Source organism: Pristiophorus japonicus, chromosome 1, assembly GCF_044704955.1.
Source record: "Pristiophorus japonicus isolate sPriJap1 chromosome 1, sPriJap1.hap1, whole genome shotgun sequence".
Lineage (NCBI taxonomy): Eukaryota > Metazoa > Chordata > Chondrichthyes > Pristiophoridae > Pristiophorus > Pristiophorus japonicus.
This window is the reverse complement of record NC_091977.1, coordinates 533,604,890-533,620,341: the sequence shown is the minus strand read 5'-3', so window position 1 is coordinate 533,620,341 and position 15,452 is coordinate 533,604,890. Positions and strand designations below refer to the sequence as shown.

The following is a 15,452-nucleotide window of genomic DNA, read 5'->3' as shown; positions in this document are numbered from 1 at the left end:
TGCACAATCTTGGCGACGAGACTCGAGGTGCTCAGCGCCCTCCCAGATGCTCTTTCTCCACTTAAGGCGGTCTTTGGCCAGGGACTCCCAGGTATCGGTGAGAATGTTGCACTTTATCAAGGAGGCTTTGAGGGTGTCCTTAGAACGTTTCCTCTGCCCACCTGGGGCTCGCTTGCCATGTAGGAGTTCCGAGTAGAGCGCTTGCTTTGGGAGTCTTGTGTCGGGCATGCGGACAATGTGACCCGCCCAACGGAGCTGGCCGAGTGTGGTCAGTGCTTCGATGCTGGGGAGTTGGCCTGATCGAGAACACTGACGTTGGTGCGTCTGTTCTCCGAGAGGATTTGCAGGATCCTGCAGAGATATCATTGGTGGTATTTCTCCAGCGATTTATGGTGTCTACAGGCTTCTGGCTCAGAGACAAAAGTGCTACCCACTGAGCTGCAGGTGACACAAGGAACTTAAGAACATAAGAACATAAGAAATAGGAGCAGGAGTAGGCCATACGGCCCCTCGAACCTGCTCCACTATTCAATACGATCACGGCTGATCCGATCATGGACTCAGCTCCACTTCCCCGCCCGCTCCCCATAACCCCTTATCCCCTTATCCCCTTATCGGTTAAGAAACTTTCTATTTATGTCTTAAATTTATTCAATGACCCAGCTTCCACAGCTCTCTGAGGCAGCAAATTCCACAGATTTACAACCCTCTGAGAGAAGAAATTTCTCCTCAACTCAGTTTTAAATGGGCGGCCCCTTATTCTAAGATTATGCCCCCTAGTTCTAGTCTCCCCTATCAGTGGTAACATCCTCTCTGCATCCACCTTGTCAAGCTCCCTCATAATCTTATACATTTCGATAAGATCACCTCTCATTCTTCTGAATTCCAATGAGTAGAGGACCAACCTACTTAACCTTTCCTCATAAGTCAATCCCCTCATCTCCAGAATCAACTTAGTGAAACTTCTCTGAACTGCCTCCAAAGCAAGTATATCCTTTCGTAAATATGGAAACCAAAACTGCACGCAGTATTACAGGTGTGGCCTCACCAATACCCTGTATAGCTGTAGCAAGACTTCCCTGCTTTTATACTCCATCCCCTTTGCAATAAAGGCCAACATTCCATTGGCCTTCCTGATCACTTGCTGTACCTGCATACTATCCTTTTGCATTTCAGGGTGCACAAGTACCCCCAGGTCCCGCTTTACTGCAACACTTTGCAATCTTTCTCCATTTAGGACAGGTTGTTTACAGATGTCTATTCCATGTTATGTGTATGATTGCTACCAGCATCATTGATTTGGTTTGTGTCTCTTTCGATACCAGACAATTGACAGAAGTGCGATCAGAGATGATAAATACAGGTGGCCAAAAACCATCCCATACTATTTGGAAGGTAGTTTAAGTAAGTATTAATACTGATCTAAACCTGATTGTATTTCTCTGAATGCGCTGTGTCTAAATGTTTGTGTTCCGTTCGATTTACTTCTCAGTTGCTGATTGTAAAGTGTTAACAAATGACCTTTCCTCCGCTGTTGTCCCACATCTGGGCTCCCATTACTTCTTTCCAGCATCACCCCATCCCCCAGGTTAGACTGGGAGGGAGAGATTGTCAAATCTTCTCTCTCTTGTGAGTGGGTTCAAGCATTCTGGCAGACTGGGAAATGAAATGGCCATATTTACCCAACGCTATTTACATGACAACATTAGCCTCTTTGTACTCATAAAACAAAACGGTATTTTATATCGTTTACATTTAGCTGATCATTTATCTGCTCATTGTTGTCAAAAGTTCTTGCAGGGCTCAAATCTGTAAATAACTCAATCTTGAATTTCCTGAAATCTGGTGCATTAACTGTGAGTGCTTCTGTTAATGTTTATAAAGGTGTGAAAAAAATTCAGCATCAAAAGATAAGGGAATAACAATTCGATTTATTATAGCAGAAAATAAGTTTGCGTACTGAAGTTTCCTCCCTAATTACAAGCCTTGATGCACTGCAACAACAACTTGTATTTATATAGCGCCTTTAACGCATTGAAACGTCCCAAGGTGCTTCACAGGAGAGTTATGAGATAAAAAATTGAACACCGAGCCGCATAAGTAGAAATTAGCGCAGGTGACCAAAAGCTTGGTCAAAGAGGTAGGTTTTACCGAGCGTCTTGAAGGAGGACAGAGAGGCGGAGAGGTTTAGGCAGTGAGTTCCAGAGTTTGTGGCCTAGGCAACAGAAGGCACGGCCACCAATGGTTGAGCGATTGTGAGGCGGACACAAAGAATCTGCAAAGGGATATGGACAGGTTAAGTGAGTGGGCAAACATTTGGCAGATGGAGTATAATGTGGGAAAGTGTGAGGTTATCCACTTTAGCAGAAAAAATAAAAAAGCAAATTATTATTTAAACGGAGAGAGCTTACAAAATGCTGCAGTAGAGAGGGACCTGGGGGTCCTTGTGCATGAAACACAAAAAGTTAGTATGCAGGTACAGCAAGTCATCAGGAAGGCAAATGGAATGTTGGCCTTTATTGCAAGGGGGATATAGTATAAAAGCAGAGAAGTCCTGTTACAACTGTACAGGATATTGATGAGACCACATCTAGAGTACTGCGTACAGTTTTGGTCTCCGTATTTAAGGAGGGATATACCTTCATTGGAGGCAGTTCAGAGAAGATTCACTAGGTTTATTCCTGAGATGAAGGAGTTGACTTATGAAGAAAGGTTGAGCAGGTTTGTTATGTATGCAACACTATATAACCAGCATTCTACCACCACCAGAGGGCGATTCTGTTGGAGTCCCAAGCGATCCCAGCATACCTTGGGAGCACTGTATATAAGCAGGCCTCCCATGCTGTACCAACACTCTGAAGTTAGAATAAAGAGACTAAGGTCACACTTACTCACGTCTGCAGTACTCAGTTACATTGCTTTATTTGAAATATAACAAGTTTGGGCCTATATTCATTGGAATTTAGAAGAATGAGAGATGATCTTATTGAAACATATAAGATATTGAGGGGGCTCGAAAAGGTAGATGCAAGGAGGATATTTCCACTCTTGGGGAAATCTAGAACTAGGGGGGCATAGTTTCAGAATAAGGAGTCGCCCATTTAAAATGGAGATGAGGAGGAATTTCTTCTCTCAGAGGGTTGTAAATCTGTGGAATTCTCTGCCCCAGAGAGCTGTGGAGGCTGGGTCATTAAATATATTTAAGGTGGAGATAGACAGATTTTTGAGCGATAAGGTAGTAAAGGGTTATGTGGAGCGGGCAGGGAAATGGAGCTGAGTCCATGATCAGATCAGCCATGATCTTATTGAATGGCAGAGCAGGCTCGAGGGGCCGTATGGCCTACTCCTGCTCCTATTTCTTATGTTCTTATGATTATAATCAGGGATGCTCAAGAGGGCAGAATTAGGGGAGAGCAGACATCTCGGGGGATTGTGAGGCTGGAGGAGATTACAGAGATGGGGAGGGGCGAGGCCATGGAGGGATTTGAAAACAAGGATGACAATTTGGAAATCCAGGCGTTGCTTAGCCGGAAGCCAATATAGGTCAGAGAGCACAGTGATGGGTGAGCGGGACTTGGTGTCAGTTAGGACAGCCAAGTGTTGGATCACCTCTAGTTTACGTGGGGTTGAACATGGGAAGTCAGCCAGGGGTGCGTTGGAATAGTCAACTCTAGAGGTAACAAAGGCATGGATGAGGGTTTCAGCAACAGATGAGCTGGGGCAAGGGCGGATCGGGCAATGTTACAGAAATGGAAATAGACAGTCTTACTTATGCTGCGGATATGTGGTCGAAAGCTCACTCATACAAAAGCAAAATACTGCACATGCGGGAAATCTGAAATAAAAACAGAGAATGCTGGAAATACTCAGCAGGTCAGGCAGCATCTGTGGAGCGAGAAACAGAGTTAACGTTTCAGGTCGATGACCCTTCGCCAAAACTGATTAATTTCAGATTTCCAGCATCCGCAGTATTTTGTTTTTGTATTTGTGTTTAATTCACGGCCACTTCTCTTCCAGCAATGCCCACCTTGAAGAAGTTCTGCTCTTCTCTCCGACGTGATTCCCGCTTGCCTCTTTCACCCTGTTCACCTTCACTGCCGCCTGTTTCCTTTCTTGTGTTTGAACATGTGTCGACCGAAACTCGCTTTCAAAGCCCCGACTTATTCCGCACGGATTTCCCACTTAAAATGCGATCATTGGCGATGTCATTGCAACATCAAATTTTAAATTAAGGCCAGTAACGTTGCAGCTGCCGCGTGTTTATACTAAGATACTTACAGGGTGAACAGTGCAATGGATTACCACTTGCCAGATAACGTGCATGGATGTATAAATGTTTGTGAGCAATGTGTGAGCAATTCACTCCATCTTTCCCTTAGATGTAAATGCTAAAGGTGTCATCCTAAGAGCCTTTGAACAGTATCGCCTCAAATCCTGCATTGATTTTAAGCCTTGGACTGGAGAAGAGAACTACATCTCTGTATTCAAAGGCAGCGGGTAAGAATTTTCTCCTGACACTGGTGCACTGTCTCTGTAGATCACACTTGACCAGCTGCACTGGGCAGGGCCACATTGTCTACATGCCAGACGCGAGACTCCCAAAGCAAGTGCTCTACTCGAACTCCTTCACGGCAAGCGAGCCCAAGGTGGGCAGAGGAAACGTTTCAAGGGCACCCTCAAAGCCTCCCTGATAAAGTGCAACATCCCCACCGACACCTGGGAGTCCCTGGCCAAAGACCGCCCTAAGTGGAGGAAGAGCATCCGGGAGGGCGCTGAGCACCTTGAGTCTCATCGCCGAGAGCACGCAGAGAACAAGCGCAGGCAGCGGAAAGAGCGTGCGGCAAACCAGACTCCCCACCCACCCTTTTCCTCAACGACTGTCTGTCCCACCTGTGACAGGGACTGTGGCTCTCGTATTGGACTGTTCAGCCACCTAAGGACTCATTTTTAGAGTGGAAGATCCTAATCAGCTGCTGTGCCATGTAAGAACATAAGAATTAGGAGCAAGAGTAGGCCCCTCGAGCCTGCTCTACAATTCAGTTAGATCATGGCTGATCTTCGACCTCAAATCCACTTTCCCGCCCGATCCCCATATCCCTTGATTCCCCTAGAGTCCAAAAATCTATCGATCTCAGCCTTGAATATACTCAGAGACTCAGCATCCACAGCCCTTTGGGACAGAGAATTCCAAAGATTAACAACCCTCTGAGTGATGGAATTCCTCCTCATCTCTGTCTTAAATGGCCGGCCCCTTATCCTGAGACCGTGCCTCCAAGTTCTCGACTCTTCAACCGGTGGAAATAACCTCTCAGCATCCCTTTCAGAATCTTGTATGTTTCATTGAGATCGCCTCTCATTCTTCTAAACTCCAGAGAGTACAGGCCCATTTACAATAATTTGGTTGTTTTTTCTCTAATGGAAAATTGAAGACTTTACTGCAATAGTTACAAAGTCAGAAATAGTAGCACTTCAGTACATTCATCTTAACCTTTCCATTCAGAATGCTCAATTCCCTATTTTAGAGTCACACTGAGGCAGATGTTACGTTGCTGGAGATGGGAAGCCAGTTCCAGTAGTTCAGGTGAAGTTAGAAGATCTTCCGGGGCTATTGTAAAAAAGCAGCATGACCAGATGGCCAACATTCCACATGGCCACATAAATACTGTGGCAACAAGAGCGGGTCAGAGGCTGGGTATTCTGCAGCGAGTGTCTCACCTCCTGACTCCCCAACGCCTTTCTACCATCTACAAGGCACAAGTGCGTATAAACATAAAAGTGCATCAGAAAGTGGGGTCAGAGTACGGAAAAATGGTAAAAGACAAAATTAAATGTTCTTTATCTGAAGGCACGCAGCATTTGTAACAAGATAGATGAGTTCACGGCACAAGTAGAAATGAATGGGTATGATCTGATAGCTATTACAGAGATGTGGTTGCAAGGTGACCAAGACTGGGAACTGAATATTCAGGGGTATTTGCCATTTCAGAAAGATAGGCAGAAAGGAAAAGGAGGTGGGGTAGCTCTGTTAATAAAGGATGAGATCAGTGCAGTAATAAGAAATGATATTGACTCAGAAGATCAAGATGTAGAATCAGTTTGGTTGGAGATAAGAAATAATAAGGAAAATAAGTCACTGGTGGGAGTGATCTATAGGCCCCCTAATAGTAGTCAAACTGTAGGACGGAGTATAAATCAAGAAATAATGGAGGCTTGTAAGAAAGGTACGGCAATAATCATGGATGATTTTAATCTTCATATTGATTGGACAAAGCAAATTGGCCAAGGTAGTCTTGAGGAAGAGGTCATGGAGTGTATTCAGGATAGTTTCATGGAACAATACGTTGTCGAACCAACCAGGGAGCAGTCTATATTACATCTGGTAATGTGTAATGAGACAGGACCAATAAATGATCTCATGGTAAAAGATCCTCTTGGGAAGCGTGATCATCGCATGGTAGAATTTCAAATACAGTTTGAGGGTGAGAAAGTTGGGTCTCAAACTAGTGTCCTGAACTTAAATAAAGGTAATTACAGAGGTATGAAACAGAGTTGGCTAAAGTGGGCCGTGAAAATAGATTAATGGATAAGACAGTAGATAATCAGGGGCAAACATTTAAGGAGATATTTCATAACTCTCAGAAAAGATATATTCCAGTGAGAAAGAAAGACTCTAAGAGAAGGATAAACCATCCATGGCCAACTAAGGAAAAAAAGGACGGTATCAAATTGAAAACAAAGGCATACAATGTTGTGAAGAATAATGGAAGGCCAGAGAGTTGGGAATGTTTTAGAAACCAGCCAAGGACAACTAAAAAAATAATAAAGAGAAGATAGTTTATGAGAGTAAACTAGCAAGAAATGTAAAAACAGTCAGTAAGAGCTTCTACACATATATAAAAAGGAAGAGGGTAGCTAAAATAAACATTGGTCCCACAGAGGATGAGACTGGGGAATGAATAATGGGAAACGGAAATGGCAGAGACTTTGAACAAATATTTTGTATCTGTCTTAACGGTAGAAGGCACCCCAATAATGGATAATCAAGGGGCTTTTGGGAGGGGGTAACTTAAAACAATCACTATCATGAGAGAAAAAGTACCAGGCAAACTAATGGGACTAAAGGTGGACAAGTCCCCTGGACCTGATGGCCTGCAGAGTCTTAAATGAAGTGGCTGCAGAGATAGTGGATGCATTGGTTGTAATCTACCAGAAATCCCTGGATTCTAGAGAGGCCCCACTGGATTGGAAAACCACAAATATAACACCCCTATTTAAGAAAGGAGGGAGACAGGCTAATTTGTCTATAGTTTCCTGCTTTCTAACATCTGTCGTTGGGAAAATGCTGGAATCCATTAATAAGAAAGTAATAGCAGGACATTTAGAAAAGCATAATGCAGTCAGCATGGTTTTATGAAAGGGAAATCATGTCTGACAAATTTGCTGGAGTTCTTTGAGGATGTAACAAGTAGGGTGGATAAGGAGGAACCAGTGGATGTGGTGTATTTGGATTTCCAGAAGGCATTCGATAAGGTGCCATATAAAAGGTTACTGCACAAGATAAAAGTTCACGGGGTTGGGGGTAATATATTAGCGTGGATGGAGGATAGGTTAACTAACAGAAAACAGAGAGTCGGGATAAATGGTTCATTTTCAGGTTGGCAAACTGTAACCAGTGGGGTGCCGCATGGATCGGTGCTGGGGACTCAATTATTTACAATCTATATTAATGACTTAAATGAAGGGACCGAGTGTAATGTAACCAAATTTGCTGAAGAAACAAAAATAGATTGGAAAGCAAGTTGTGAGGAGGACGCAAAGAATCTGCAAAGGGATATAGATAGGCTAAGTGAGTGGGCAAAAAATTGGCAGATGAAGTATAATGTGGGAAAATGTGAGGTTATCCACGCGGGTAGGAAAAATAAAAAATCTAATTATTATTTAAGTGGGCAGAAATTACAAAATGCTGCAGTACAGAGGGACCTAGGAGTCCTTGTGCATGAAATACAAAAAGCTAGTATGCAGGTACAGCAAGTGATCAGGATGGCAAATGGAATGTTGGCCTTTATTGCAAGGGGGATAGAGTATAAAAGCAGGAAAGTCCTGCTACAACTGTACAGGGTATTGGTCAGGCCACACCTGGAGTACTGCGTGCAGTTTTGGTCTCCGTATTTAAGGAAGGTTATACTTGCGTTAGAGGCAGTTCAGAGAAGGTTCACTCAGTTGATTCCTGAGATGATGGGGTTGTCTTATGAAGAAAGGTTCAGCAGGTTGGGCCTATATTACATAGAAACATAGAAAATAGGTGCAGGAGTAGGCCATTTGGCCCTTCTAGCCTGCACCGCCATTCAATTAGTTCATGGCTGAACATGCAACTTCAGTACCCCATTCCTGCTTTCTCACCATACCCCTTGATTCCCCTAGTAGTAAGGACTTCATCTAACTCCTTTTTGAATATATTTAGTGAATTGGCCTCAACTACTTTCTGTGGTAGAGAATTCCACAGGTTCACCACTCTCTGGGTGAAGAAATTCCTCCTCATCTCGGTCCTAAATGGCTTCCCTCTTATCCTTAGACTGTGTCCCCTGGTTCTGGACTTCCCCAACATTGGGAACATTCTTCCTGCATCTAACCTGTCTAACCCCGTCAGAATTTTAAACGTTTCTATGAGGTCCCCTCTCATTCTTCTGAACTCCAGTGAATACAAGCCCAGTTGATCCAGTCTTTCTTGATAGGTCAGTCCCACCATCCCGGGAATCAGTCTGGTGAACCTTCGCTGCACTCCCTCAATAGCAAGAATGTCCTTCCTCAGGTTAGGAGACCAAAACTGTACACAATACTCCAGGTGTGGCCTCACCAAGGCCCTGTACAATTGTAGCAACACCTCCCTGCCCTTGTACTCGAATCCCCTCGCTATGAAGGCCAACATGCCATTTGCTTTCTTAACCGCCTGCTGTACCTGCATGCCAACCTTCAATGACGGATGTACCATGACACCCAGGTCTCTTTGCACCTGCCCTTTTCCTAATCTGTCACCATTCAGATAATAGTCTGTCTCTCTGTTTTTACCACCAAAGTGGATAACCTCACATTTATCCACATTATACTTCATCTGCCATGCATTTGCCCACTCACCTAACCTATCCAAGTCGCTCTGCAGCCTCATAGAATCTTCCTTGCAGCTCACACTGCCACCCAACTTAGTGTCATCCGCAAATTTGGAGATACTACATTTAATCCCCTCGTCTAAATCATTAATGTACAGTGTAAACAGCTGGGGCCCCAGCACAGAACCTTGCGGTACCCGACTAGTCACTGCCTGCCATTCTGAAAAGTCCCCATTTACTCCTACTCTTTGCTTCCTGTCTGACAACCAGTTCTCAATCCATGTCAGCACACTACCCCCAATCCCATGTGCTTTAACTTTGCACATTAATCTCTTGTGTGGGACCTTGTCGAAAGCCTTCTGAAAGTCCAAATATACCACATCAACTGGTTCTCCCTTGTCCACTCTACTGGAAACATCCTCAAAAAATTCCAGAAGATTTGTCAAGCATGATTTCCCTTTCACAAATCCATGCTGACTTGGACCTATCATATTACCTCTTTCCAAATGCACTGCGATGACATCCTTAATAATTGATTCCATCATTTTACCCACTACCGATGTCAGGCTGACCGGTCTGTAATTCCCTGTTTTCTCTCTCCCTCCTTTTTTAAAAAGTGGGGTTACATTGGCTACCCTCCACTCCATAGGAACTGATCCAGAGTCAATGGAATGTTGGAAAATGACTGTCAATGCATCCACTATTTCCAAGGCCACCTCCTTAAGTACTCTGGGATGCAGTCCATCAGGCCCTGGGGATTTATCGGCCTTCAATCCCATTAATTTCCCCAACACAATTTCCCGACTAATAAGGATTTCCCTCAGTTCCTCCTCCTTAATAGACCCTCCGACCCCTTTTATATCCGGAAGGTTGTTTGTGTCCTCCTCAGTGAATACCGAACCAAAGTACTTGTTCAATTGGTCCGCCATTTCTTTGTTCCCCGTTATGACTTCCCCTGATTCTGACTGCAGGGGACCTACGTTTGTCTTTACTAACCTTTTTCTCTTTACATATCTATAGAAACTTTTGCAATCCGTCTTAATGTTCCCTGCAAGCTTCTTCTCGTACTCCATTTTCCCTGCCCTAATCAAACCCTTTGTCCTCCTCTGCTGAGTTCTAAATTTCTCCCAGTCCCCGGGTTCTCTGCTATTTCTGGCCAATTTGTATGCCACTTCCTTGGCTTTAATACTATCCCTGATTTCCCTTGATAGCCACGGTTGAGCCACCTTCCCTTTTTTATTTTTACGACAGACAGGAATGTACAATTGTTGTAGTTCATCCATGCGGTCTCTAAATGTCTGCCATTGCCCATCCACAGTCAACCCCTTCAGTATCATTCGCCAATCTATCCTAGCCAATTCACGCCTCATACCTTCAAAGTTACCCTTCTTTAAGTTCTGGACCATGGTCTCTGAATTAACTGTTTCATTCTCCATCCTAATGCAGAATTCCACCATATTATGGTCACTCTTCCCCAAGGAACGAGATTGCTAATTAATCCTCTCTCATTACACAACACCCAGTCTAAGATGGCCTCCCCCCTAGTTGGTTCCTCGACATATTGGTCTAAAAAACCATCCCTTATGCACTCCAGGAAATCCTCCTCTACCGTATTGCTTCCAGTTTGGTTAACCCAATCTATGTGCATATTAAAGTCACCCATTATAACTGCTGCACCTTTATTGCACGCACCCCTAATTTCATGTTTGATGCCCTCCCCAACATTCATTGGAGTTGAGAAGAATGAGAAGTGCTCTTATTGAAACGTATAAGATTCTAAGGGGGCTTGGCAGGGTAGATGCAGAGAGGATGTTTCCGCTCGTGGAGGAATCTAGAACTAGGGGGAATAGTTTCAGAATAAGGGGTCGCCCATTTAAAATGGAAATGTGGAGGAATTTCTTCTCTCTGAGGATTGTGAATCTTTGGAATTCTCTTCCTCAGAGAGCTGTGGAGGCTGGGTCGTTGAATATATTTAAGGTGGAGATAGACAGATTTTTGAATGATAAGGGAGTCAAGAGTTATGGGGAGCGGGCAAGGAAGTGGAGTTGAGGCCAAGATCAGATCAGCCATGAACTTATTGAATGACGAAGCAGGCTCGAGTGGCCAAATGGCCGACTCCTGCTCCTATTTCTAATGTCAGCAATGTGATAGAATGCTCTGGATGAGTGTAGCTCCAACAATACTGAAGATGCTTGACACCTTCCAGACACTCCATTCAAGACATTAAACATTCAATCCCTCCATCACCGGTGCACCGTGGCTGCAATGAAGATCTTCCAATTCTATCCAAATCTTCTTCGACAGCATCTCCTATACCCGCAACCTTTACCACATAGAAGGACAAGGGCATCAGGTGCATGGGGCAGCACCACCTCCAATTTCCCCTCCAAGTTACATACCATCCTGAATATATTGTCAGTTAATTTATCATCGCTGGGTCAAAATCTTGGCACTTCCTCCCTAACAGCACTGTGGGAGCACCTGCACCACACGGACTGCAGCAGTTTAAGAAGGCGGCTCACCACCACCTTCTCAAGGGCAATTAAGGATGGGCAATAAATGCTGGACTGCAAATCTTTCCATTTCAAGTATTTATCCAATTCTCTATCCAGTTCATTTTTTTGTTATTTCCCAAAGTGGCAGCTGTGGCTCAGTGGATAGCACTCTCACCTCTGAGTCAGAACATTGTGGTTCAAGTCCCATGCCAGGGACTTGCAATTAAAATTCTAGGCTGACACTGCAGTGCTAAGGGGGTGCTGCACTGTCAGAGGTGCCACCTTTTGGATGAGACGTTAAACCGAGGCCCCATCTGCTCTCTCAAGTGGACGCAAAAGATCCCACGGCACTATTCCGAAGAAGAGCAGGAGAGTTATCCCTGGTGTGCTGGCCAATATTTATCCCTCAATCAACATAACAAAAACAGATTATCTGGTCATTATCACGTTGCAGTTTTGGGAGCTTGCTGTGCGCAAGTTGACTGCCGCATTTCCCACATTACAACAGTGTCTACACTCTAAAAGTACTTCATTGGCTGTAAAGCGCTTTGAGAGTCCGGTGGTCGTGGAAGACGCGATATTAATGCAAGTCTTTCTTTCCATTTCAAGTGTACTTGTCAAAGAACAAGGGCAACTTTAATGTGAAGAATTCATTGTTTCCCAGGTGCTATTCCTCTGTCGGCAACCACCGTGTTGGGAGGCAGAAGCTCTCCATCGGCGAGAGGTGTGAAAGAATAGGCACCATCCAGCACGAGTTCCTTCATGCCTTGGGCTTCTGGCATGAGCAGTCGAGATCCGATCGCGACGACTATGTCACAATAATGTGGGACCGAATCGACAATGGTAAAATTGGGAAGATTTATGTACTGGCTGATGCAATGTCGATAGTATTGGAGACATGAGGCTGTGACTTGACGAGTTCTCTTGTTGTTGTCAATTCAGGTAAAGAGCACAATTTCAATAAATACGATGACCAGGAAACCACGAACCAGAACATACCGTATGACTACACCTCCGTGATGCACTACAGCTCCACGGCATTTAACAACGGCACTGAGCCGACCATCGTCACCAAAATTGCCGACTTCGCTAACGTGATTGGGCAACGATTTGATTTCAGCGACTATGACCTTCTGAAACTCAACCGGCTCTACAACTGCAGTGAGTTCCAGTGATTCTTTTCAAAATTTGTTCCTAGGCTGTGGGTGTCACTGGCAAGGCCGGCATTTATTGCCCATCCCTAATTGCCCTTGAGAAGGTGGTGGTGTGTTGCCTTCTTGAACCGCTGCAGTCTGTGTGGTGAAGGTATTTCCACAGTGCTGTTGGGGAGGGAGTTCCAGGATTTTGACCCGGTGACAATGAAGGAATGGCCGATATATTTCCAGGTCAGATGGTGTGTGACTTGGAGGGGAATTTTGCAGGTGGTGGTGTTCCCATGCGCCTGCTGCCCTTGTCCTTCTAGATGTTAGAGGTCGCGGGTTTGGGAGGTGCTGCCAAAGAAGATTTGGATTAACTTGGATGATCTTGATTACTCGCCGGCAGGCAGGATCAAATTACACATTCCAGGCAAACTGCTGGGGTGGTCTTGTCCTCCAAGAGGCCCAATCAGAAATTTGGTGTTCCATAGAAAAAATAGGTGCAGGAGCAGGCCATTCAGCCCTTCTAGCCTGCACCGCCATTCAATGAGTTCATGGCTGAACATGAAACTTCAGTACCCCCTTCCTGCTTTCTCGCCATACCCCTTGATCCCCCGAGTAGTAAGGACTTCATCTAACTCCCTTTTGAATATATTTAGTGAATTGGCCTCAACTACTTTCTGTGGTAGAGAATTCCACAGGTTCACCACTCTCTGGGTGAAGAAGTTTCTCCTCATCTCGGTCCTAAATGGCTTACCCCTTATCCTGAGACTGTGACCCCTGGTTCTGGACTTCCCCAACATTGGGAACATTCTTCCTGCATCTAACCTGTCGAAACCCGTCAGAATTTTAAACGTTTCTATGAGGTCCCCTCTCATTCTTCTGAACTCTAGTGAATACAAGCCCAGTTGATCCAGTGTTTCTTGATAGGTCAGTCCCACCATCCCGGGAATCAGTCTGGTGAATCTTCGCTGCACTCCCTCAATAGCAAGAATGTCCTTCCTCAAGTTAGGAGACCAAAACTGTACACAATACTCCAGGTGTGGCCTCACCAAGGCCCTGTACAACTATAGCAACACCTCCCTGCCCCTGTACTCAAATCCCCTCACTATGAAGGCCAACATGCCATTTGCTTTCTTAACCGCCTGCTGTAACTGCATGCCAACCTTCAATGACTGATGTACCATGACACCCAGGTCTCGTTGCACCTTCCCTTTTCCTAATCTGTCACCATTCAGATAATAGTCTGTCTCTCTGTTTTTACCACCAAAGTGGATAACCTCACATTTATCCACATTATACTTCATCTGCCACGCATTTGCCCACTCACCTAACCTATCCAAGTCACTCTGCAGCCTCATAGCATCCTCCTCGCAGCTCACACTGCCACCCAACTTAGTGTCATCCGCAAATTTGGAGAGACTACATTTAATCCCCTCGTCTAAATCATTAATGTACAATGTAAACAGCTGGGGCCCCAGCACAGAACCTTGCGGTACCCCACTAGTCACTGCCTGCCATTCTGAAAAGTACCCATTTACTCCTACGCTTTGCTTCCTGTCTGACAACCAGTTCTCAATCCACGTCAACACACTACCCCCAATCTCAAATAGACACAGCCTAGAATTGGGCATGGGTGTAATTTACAACAAGTTAGTAAGTGTAAAGAAAATAATGAGAAGCGCATCAGTTCAATGAGCATCGAGGCTGAGGTTTTTGCGGCTTTACTCACAGGTCCTATGTCCAGCCAATCGCCATTCGTCTGTAACCAATGGATCCTCAACTAGACCCTTGTGTGAACCTGCACTGTGTTTCTACTCATGTCCCAACACCTACCAACACTAAAAAATTGTTCATGGCTGTATTTTTGTGTCATAAGAAATAGGAGCAGGAGTCGGCCATTCGACCCCTCGAGCCTGCTCCGCCATTCAAAAGATCATGGCTGATCTTTGACCTCAACTCCACCTTCGCACCCGATCCCCATATCCCTCGATTCCCCAGCTTCCAAAAATCTATTGATCTCAGTCTTAAATATACTCAACGACTCAGTATCCACAACCCTCTTGGGTAGAGAATTATAAAGATTCACAACCCTCTGAGTGAAGAAATTTCTCCTCATCTCTGTCCGAATTGGCCGACCCCTTATCCTGAGACCATGCCCCCTAGTTTTAGACTCTCCAGCCCGGGGGAAACAACCTCTCAGCATCTACCCTGTCAATCCCCCTCAGTATCTTAAATATTCAATGAGATCACCTCTCATTCATCTAAAGTCCAGAGAGCACAGGCCCAATCTGCTCAATCTCTCTTTGAAGGACCACCCTCTCTTCCCGGGTATCAGTCTAATGAACCTTCGTTGCAACACCTCCAAAGCAAGTATATTCTTCTATAGGTACGGAGACCAAAACCGTGCACAGTACTCCAATTGTGGTCTCACCAAAGCCCTGTGCCTTACTTTTATACTCCAACCCCCTTGCAATAAAGGCCAACATTCCATTTGCCTTCTTAATTGCTTGCTGTACCTGCACACTAACTTTCTGTGCTTTGTGTATAAGGACACCCAAATCCCTCTGAACACCAACATTTCCCAATCTCTCACCATTTAAAAAATAATGGCCCTGAAATTCTGGTTGGAGGCTCCTTTTGGACAAACGCCTCCGACCGGAGAGTTTTTACGAAAGTATCTGGTGGTCCGGGAGGAGCGAGGGATTCCCGGTGGG

At 44.9% G+C, this 15,452-nt stretch overlaps 1 protein-coding gene across 1 annotated transcript in view; it reads left to right on the top strand.

Moving 5' to 3' along the window:
- The window catches only part of mep1ba (meprin A subunit beta a), a 77,489-nt gene that overhangs the window by 22,428 nt on the left and 39,609 nt on the right, over nucleotides 1–15,452 (top strand). The window contains 4 exon segments of the mRNA XM_070888647.1: nucleotides 1,326–1,404; nucleotides 4,380–4,497; nucleotides 12,264–12,442; nucleotides 12,542–12,760. Of these exon segments, the coding sequence (XP_070744748.1) occupies nucleotides 1,326–1,404; nucleotides 4,380–4,497; nucleotides 12,264–12,442; nucleotides 12,542–12,760 (595 nt within the window).